At 36.2% G+C, this 8,998-nt stretch overlaps 1 protein-coding gene and 1 long non-coding RNA gene across 2 annotated transcripts in view; both read right to left on the bottom strand.

Annotated features, from left to right (window-relative positions):
* Window positions 1-326, bottom strand: part of LOC113233934 — a 4,819-nt gene extending 4,493 nt beyond the window's left edge. The window contains exon 1 of the mRNA XM_026469170.1: window positions 222-326. Within this exon, the coding sequence (XP_026324955.1) occupies window positions 222-236 (15 nt within the window). The 5' untranslated portion in view covers window positions 237-326. The remainder of the gene's footprint in view (window positions 1-221) is intronic.
* A 1,674-nt stretch (window positions 327-2,000) lies between these two features.
* Window positions 2,001-8,508, bottom strand: LOC113233740. The gene is made up of 3 exons (XR_003310733.1): window positions 8,375-8,508; window positions 5,799-5,942; window positions 2,001-2,131 (listed from the first exon to the last, which is right to left on the bottom strand). It is a non-coding gene; the product is annotated as an uncharacterized LOC113233740 (long non-coding RNA).
* Between the last annotated feature and the right edge of the window lie 490 nt (window positions 8,509-8,998).

Here is an 8,998-nt window from a genome sequence, read left to right as displayed (position 1 = left end):
TATTATTATTATTATTATTATTATTATTATTATTATTATTATTATTAAATGTCTTTCTTTTATACTTTGATACCTCGTGGACTTTTTGACCAACCCAATAAAATCATAAATGCACGTAAGGTGGTTGTGATGAATTTATCAGTGGACTCGCGCTTCGCTTATATTCGTATTCAAGGATGGCTTGGTGTAGGTAATATTATAGCAAAGAATATAGTAGTAACCTTCAATGTGTCCATACATAAGATATTTCTGACCGCTATAAAGGCTCCACATGATTTAGAACAAAGAGAAATCTGGCGGACTGACTGATGTAACTTCTGTGAGGCATCATCAATGTGCGTGATATCATACGCCAGGTCTATAGGTAATTCTGTAATGACCAATATTAAAATGTTTTCAATGATAACTGTACCATCTATTACCTCTTAATGTTCGCTAAGAATTTCGATATAGTGTATATTCTAAATATCATAAAAGGTAATGTTATTTGCTCCGACCAATTGTGTTATATTTCGTTTAATATAGGTACCTATGCGTTCCGCACTACCATCATGTTAAGGTGCTTACAGATTTGTTCTATGTTATCGATCGTTACCGTCTTTTTATACGATCCTAAGTGACGGGAGAAACAAGTTCGTGCGCCTGACGGTAAGTGATACGCCTGTCCAAAACAGTTGCAGTGCCACTCAGAGCTTTAAATCGCAAAGATCTGAGGGGCACTGCCACTGCGCCCGTCACCCTGAGACATAAGTTGACTAGTCCCATATGCCTGTAATTTCACCAGTACTTCAGTAATGTTCACATTATTGCTTGGCGGCAGACGGTATGACCTGGACGAACTTTTTCACAAGGATTTTTACTGCTGTTAATTCCATTCGATTTTGTATGCCAATAAAAATACGTAGACTATATACTGTATAATAAATAAAATCCGCGATATTAGCTCCTAAGCCAATAATAATTGTCTACGGAAGACTTCTGGTGAATCTGAGGTCAAGTTTGCAGAATTACTATCTAAAATCAAGAAAAATATACGTATATACGTATAAACTTCATGTGTAGGATATTAGACTAGCTACAAACCGGTAGCAGTTCCGGTCTTTCGTAAATGGTTTGGGAATTAGTGGCAGCATAGAGCATAGAGTCATGAGGTGCTGTTACGAATGTTGTGATGAAAGGGCGGCTGGAGCGTTTGTAGAATTCTTCAGCTATGTTTTCCTTTCCGAGAAGCCGTCTCTTGACTGGGCTATAGCTGGGGGTGGTAGGCACAGTCACACAGTAGTACAGACAGTAGGCATATAAGGATCTCCATTAAAAATTTAAGCCTAGTACGTTGCCAGGACCTGACGTCTTTCCAGCGTTTATAATTAGAGGTTGCGCTGATATTCTTGTAGGTCGTACTTCAATCTTGCAAAGTGTGAGATGATCTGTCTTATGCGGTTGCCAAAGCTTGCGTGAGTTTATATTTTAGTTAGGAAATAATGCCGGAATATTATAGGAAATAACGTGATTTTGCTGTTGTATTTGATAGTCATCTGATATTCTCTGCGCTATAGAGTCAATTGCGTTTGTAGCATATTGACGACTCAAATGTGTCTGCAATTTCACCAGCACCCTTAGCGTTCAAAACCTCCGAAATGCCTCTCACCTCTCAAAACGAGAGATCTGCGCGCTCAACGTATCACTAATACGAAGTATATAGAGGACAAGGTCAATGGTCTGAATTTTTTGTAGGAAAAAATATAACCTAATATTAGAGCAGGTGCAGAAACAGTTTCTCAGTCATTTATAAAAAAGGGGTATAGTTATTAAGCCTGTTAGCTCAATTCTATAACATGTACTGTGTTATTCTTTATTTTTGGTGTTTCTGAGTGTAGCGACTTGGATTTTAATCTGATAGGTTACGAAAGTTAAATGATAAGTATTAAATAATTAGTGGGTAATTAAATTCCAATATATGTCAATGTTAATTGCAAAAAGTTTGAAGATGTTACTTACTGTCTTGTGTTTTTTTGATGTTTGAAATGTTATTAATTAAAAATTTATAATTCTGGTTATCGAAGATTTTTATGGAATATGGCGGTGGTACCCGAGCATATATTGTACATGCGAGGTAATAATAATACAGACTCTGAAAAAAAAAATGAATATTAGACGTTGTCCTCCAAGAAATAGAGGGTTTTTCAACAAGAACTTTGTTTTGCTAATCAAAATAAAACAATAAATTTTGATGACAATGATTAATTTTTATATGTTTTTATTGTATTAAGTTAAAAAGTAAGGTTTGGCAATTATGAACGAAAAATGATGTCTAATAAATGTCCACCACGACTACAGTTACGGATAGCGATTCTTTCATCAATGTTTTTAATCACTTTTTGACAAAATGGTGGGTCCAAGTCGTTAATCGCTTCACGAATTTTCTGCAATCGATTCGATTGGCTCCGTATAGACTCTGTCTTTAACATAATCCCATAAAAAATAATCCAGCGGTGTTAAATCACATGATCGAGCTGGCCACTTAACGTCTGAATTTCGTGAAATTATGCGATCTGGAAATTTGGTTTGCAATAAATTCATTGCTTCGGTGCTCAAGGTTTAGGTTCAGGGTTCAAGAATAAATTATTACGGTTTGTCCAATTTCGGATTTGGTCCAAATTTTATTGAGTTTATTAATAGCCCGTAGTGGTATTTAATGTTTAATAAGAAGTATGTTATAAATAAGTACCGGCACGCTATGATGGCAGTTTTGACGTTTGTCTGCTTATCAAGTTTCGTATTAAATCAAACTAAGTTGAACTAATAATAATAATAACTAATTGATGTGTATATTGTCGTCAATAGTGACATGCAGTAAAATTTATGGAATGTATTTTGTTGATGACATCTAACACGATCGTCACATAAGGGATCGTTGGCCAGCACAACTTCTACCTCCGGCAAACTCGCGTCAATGCTCATTGCAAAACAAAGCAGTTTCGAATTGATGATATATCTTTTTATTATTGTCATTATTTTTTTAGCCCCGCACCAGTGAGACCTTGTGTCACGGGTGTCATGGACACACACATAGACAATCGCAAATAACAACCAATGGCCATACAAATTTTTCTACCGGCCCGGGAATCGAACCTGGGACCTGTGCATGGTAGTCCGGCATGGTAACCATTCGGCCAAGGAAGCATTAAATATTAAGGAAACATTTTTATTTTCGTTATATTAAATCGTTTTAGTCATCTACTCCTTGCAACACTAGTTATAAATCTAAAAACTTATAGATGTGACTCGCATTTGATTATATTTTTTTCGATAATGAATTGAGATTTGACTTCAATTACTCGCCGGTACTGTAGTACATGTTTGTCACAACAGCCTTATGTTTAGTTTTGTCGGTAGGTAATTGTTTTTTGTAAATTCCAAAGGTCGCCTCTCTAGTTGCGAGGTTTTACCAATCACCTCCCACGAGTTCGCATCCGCGCTCCATGGGATGGAGCATAGATCACCGCATACCGAAAAAGAGGCGGGGGAGGTGCGTCGTTGTGGGTCACAGAATTATAAATAGATAGAACGGCGATGTGGGCGGGCCACGCGTGCCACAATCTTGCAAAGAACAACAAGACTCCCCGAAGGTTTCCTCAAAAGGCGTCGATTCTCGCTACAGTGCAAGCAAATTTCAAGAAAAATGATATAATATTATGCTATTTCTAATTGCCTAAACAATGTGGGTGTCCGTTGGTTGGTTCGCGCAAGATTGCTGTGTGATAGAATGTCTGTCTAAAGGCCGTTGATAGCTCGGAATTTTCTTGAACTAACAGTGAATGCGGTTACTTCAAGCCGACGCTGCTGCCTGTGCGCAGACTTACGTAACTACTTGAATTCGAACTTGCTTCCTTTTCGTAGCTGCTTTACACTGCGCTCTTATATGCCTATACTCAATGCGTCGGATGCACTCCACCCCTTTGTCACAGGAACTTGCTAAACGGCCTCGCCACACTTGAAACAATATTGCACTTCAAAATCGACTCCAGGCTTACAATAGGTTTCATGCTGTATATTGCGTTGCTTAGGTACTCACAACAGGTTCATCTTGTTTAACTCACCATCTTTGAATGCCGTTGATTATATATTGTGTAGCGACTTTTTTATTTTAATAATTAGAGAACTTACCTCACTTCCCAAACTTTTTCATGACAAACATGTACTCTTTTTACGCGTAGTCATTACCTCGCGTAGTTTTGAAAATATCGTATGTTTAAAAAGTTTTTTCAGATCTCAGCCACAGTGCTGCAGTTTCCGTCAATGATCTTCGCAATTACTAACTTCTGCTGCTCCAACTGGCTGAAAATTTCAGCGTCGTCTTTTATGTGCTGTGCTGCGCTCACTTTGTAGAAGAGTATGAGCTTATCGCTTCTGACATCTTGGATAAATTTTTTCTTCGTCGTTATTTATTGTGTCATTTTTATCTTCTTTGATATGTCGTCGTAATCTTCGTTCCTAACAAAAAATTGCACATCCAAAGAAAGCATGCCTGTTACCGTTGAAATTACAAAATGTCGTCGTCCGTACTTCGCGCAAATTCGTCTTTTTTAAATAAATATTTCGACGTTTCCCTTTTCTTTGGGTTTCGTATCCCAGACGAGAAGTTGTGGTATGGGGAGATTTCTTGACAATAAAATTCTGCTCGTAATTTCTCACTTATTTATTTTAGGTTATCAAAAATCTCTCGCCGTCCCATAGCTCTTCACCTGCCACCGTTCTCTGACTTCATTATCTCACTCACTAATTCCTCTCCTTTACTTTCGTCATTTACTCTTATCCTAACGTTACATTTCTAAATAGAGTTTTATGGCTACGTTCAATATAAAAAAGAAATATGAAACATCCTACATATATCTACCGTCTTTCATTTAAACTATGTATTTATTTATTTAAAATAGGTATCGTATTACGTTTTATTTTCTTATTGCCTGTATAACAAATATCGATACCGATAGATTTGAACAACATATAATATACGTCACTTCACTATGCAATCTCAAGATCACATGTTAGGTGGAGTTTGTTAAAAAGATGAGACGCTTTAGTACATAATCGCCCTTTAAAAAAGTATAGCATCACCGTTCTATCTAGATTTATTTCTGTGTGGTGGGTTGTCATTCTTTTATGGGTCAATTATTAATATGAAATGGGCAGGGCTGGTGCGTGGCTTTCGGTGGTTGTCGATTGTATGAGAAAATCTGTAAAATGACTGATCGTGGAAGGTCGCCTCTACGTTCAATAATTAAGTTTTTCATTGATGTCCCTTGCGAAATTAAAATATGGTTTGTTTAAGTAATACGTATTAATATCACATAATCTCAGTACAGAGTACTAAAAAACCGACCTCAAAAATCAAAAGTCATTCATCCCCTAGTTCGCCACCCTTAGAGGTGGAATATTTTCTTTAAATTTAAATGGAACCACTACAGATGTACCTTTCTTGCAACAACAAAAGAATCATCAAAACCGGTTCAGAAATGAGTTATCGCGTAACATACATACAAAAAAAACATACCCACATAGAATTGAGAACCTCTTCCTTCTTCGAAGTCGGTTAAAAATGTTTTGCTACAATAATGATTCACATTAGTTAATTACAAAATTTTGATTACAAGATTTTTCATAAAAAAAATGACTGTAGATGATTTAAAAAGCACACGATCTGAAAATACCCAATTGAGCAGGCCCTAACTGGAGATGGGAATTGATCGCTCCTGCATGGATATTTATTGTAAAAAAGTGTCATAATTTACACTTACGTTATTTAGCATATCATGAATAACAGGCTTGTATTCGATAACGAGATGGGTTGCATTGTGGCAAAAGTCAGCTAAAGCTATACAGCCACCAATCATGCACAATGACATCGACATTAATAAAATCATAAAAAGAAATAACAGTTTCTGAAACGGAGAAAAATAGTGATCAGGGATAAGTCTTCATATATTCAACTGTCGTAGTCTAGTCCATATTCCCCCCACCCGGTGATTAAACGAGATTTGTAATTGAGCTCTCTTAATTAGGTCCCTTATCCACCATAAGTGAAATGTATGAATATGTGTATGTTAACTAATTAGTGTTAGAACTTGAATTTTCGGTTACCTATCATAAGACAGATTACATTCAGACAGACATTAGCCTTTAAATAACTCTATGGTTTGCTAGAGTAGTTACCGATAGCAATTAATATTAGTTATTTTATCTATTATACCTTCGATATCCGATAAATCGGCATAAAATCATCACCGGCACCTTTAGGTGTGCATCGCTCATCGCTATTAGCAGCGGGCGGCTACGGTTGTGCGTATCGCGTGAGCGGACCTAGAAACATGATTTACACAATTTCGTTTCTCCGAAAAACTTTTGGTTTTTATTGAACACGTTACGATTTTTTTCATTACATCATTTTAATGTCTCAATATCTTGACACAATTTATAAATTTCAATTTCATCAATTTCATTCCCCCAAAATACAGTTTGGTTATTGTACAGAATTAAATATTTTGTCTTTGTTCAATAAGAGATATCCATGATGCATTTTTGTTTTATGTTTGGGTTTACATCGAATTTAATTTAGTCTGATTGACACTAATAAACGTTCTATGAAGTTTAGTAAATTACAAATGAATTTAAAGTTATTATTAAGAAAATTCGATAATTATTTGAAACATGTTTGGAAACGCAAACAAATTAACTTTTGGCACTCGGCTCCACACTCGCTTCGCTCGCTCGGCTTATGCGGCTTTTTCGGGTTTGTAGCATCTGAACTCGGTGTTGGTTTAAAGTTGCAACGGAACCCGAATAAGCCCAAATGCGAGTACGTATGATCCCGGGACTGGTTGCTTGTCAAAAATAATTAAATTAGAGTCGCATCCAATCCCGGGTTTAGTTGCACCTAGAGATATGGCATTAAATTTGTATCGTCTGAAGCCGAATTCATTTTCGATATATGTTGGTACAGTTTGCTATAAGGCAGTGAGCATAAATACTAGATACGCAATGTACTATAAACAACAATAAAAAATCTGGCACCATTTTGCAAATTTAAGGACTAGCTTTGAAACTGATTAAAATTTCATAGAAAAACAACCCGGGACTGGATGCGACACTCAAATTTAATTATTTTTGACAAGCAACTAGTCCCGGGATCACACGATATTCGCATTTGGGCTCGTTCGGGTTCCGTTGCAACTTTAAACCGACCCCGGGTTCAGATGCACAACCCGCTCTTTCGTTTAGTAACCTAAACTAACCTAACCTAATCCTGCTAAGTTGTGAGCATCCAGTTTTAGCCCGGCCTTGGGATTGTACTTTTGGATTCATTTGCTATGTCTATATAATTTTATCGAAGAATAATAAGTTTGTCGAGACGAGTATTCAGCAATCTAAAGTATACGGAAAATATTTGGTAGGATAAACATGAAATGACCAAATAAATTTCTACCAAAGAATACAATGTAATAATAATTATTTTTTAACAGATTATCGGACAAACGATACTTGTGCTGTAAGATATCTCTGTGTTACAAATTTATATCATAACAGTGAATGCACTAATGAAAAAATTGGAACCGTGTTGGTGATAGGTTACCGAAAACACAAAACGAAAGGTGTACATTTTTGTGTGTGCTAATCAGCGATAGGATTTGAATCAGAATTAGGTCTTAGGTAAATATATAAAGGGGAACGAGGCTAAACCCAATAAATGTGTAAATTTCCGTAAAATGATTTCTTGTATTCACTACAGTGTTTCTTCCATATTCTTTTCCCGTGGTGGGATTCAATAAGCAGACTTGTTATAAACCTAGTACATTAAATTGATTCAAAAGTGCATGAAAGTACACTTTAATGAGTTAGATAAATCATTTCACGTAAATACACTCCTTTACTGGGTTTTCCCTTTTAATCCTCGAATATGTTGAGTTAGTTGATGAGCGATAGGAATTGAAATTTCATAACTAGGTCCCATGATCCATCAAAACAAAGACGAAAAGAGATGCTGCACCCTTGGCGCGTTTAAACATTGCGTTGGATTCGTATTCGTTCGGAATCTTAGACTATATGAATCTACAAAACTCGGACTCACTTCGGATATTGCTTGTGCATTAAGTCGAATATCGCTTGTATACATACAGATAAAATCCCAGTGATATTTCGGACCGTCATTTCTCGAATTCGGAACTGATATGAATCACACAAAAAATGCAGTCGAATTGAATAACATAATAATAACCGACAAGACTTTTGTAAAATAAACACGAGATACATTTTGGAGATTTTTACTAGTGTTCCTCTAAATCTGCTAGTGTGAGTACATTTATTAAAAAGTACATACATGTAGGCATGCCACCATTTTCATGCGGCAAAATGAGTACTTCTTTAGACATAACAGCAGTAAACTTGGACCCAGTGTGACCATACACCAGAAAATGAATTCACAGCCGAATAGAATACGCTCATAAAACAACGTGTCCTGTAATTATTATATGGATATTCATGCATTTTGTAAATAGAGGTAAATAAAAAAGTTCTTTAAAAATAGGTAAGGCTGCGATTCCACTAGAGATGCGCGAGGTACCTAAGTGGTGCGAGGTTGTGTAGCGGCGCTGTGAAAGCATGTGTAACTGAGTCACGGAAGAAAAAAAAAACAGTGATAAACACTACGAAATCTTGACAATGATTGCGCATAGCGTCTAATTTAAAAAGATGTAACAAATTCTGGATTGTTAATACAATTTAAACTTTACCCAGTCGCTATATCGCTGAAAGTTCAATATCTTTTATCAACGTATTCATTTTATATTGAAATTTTATTTAACGTGCTGCCATCTCGCGACCAGCAGCTGGACTACGACGAACGATTACCATCTGAATCAATTCGATAAACAGAAAATTGAAAATTTATTAAAATTAGACTTACCGGTGATATGAAATAGTACTACGGGTAATATTTGTGGTG

This window comes from Hyposmocoma kahamanoa, unplaced genomic scaffold (genome assembly GCF_003589595.1).
Source record: "Hyposmocoma kahamanoa isolate Upper Pololo Valley unplaced genomic scaffold, ASM358959v1 80, whole genome shotgun sequence".
NCBI classification, from domain to species: Eukaryota; Metazoa; Arthropoda; class Insecta; order Lepidoptera; family Cosmopterigidae; genus Hyposmocoma; species Hyposmocoma kahamanoa.
The sequence above is the reverse complement of the archived record's forward strand: the minus strand, read 5'-3'. Positions and strand labels throughout refer to the sequence as shown.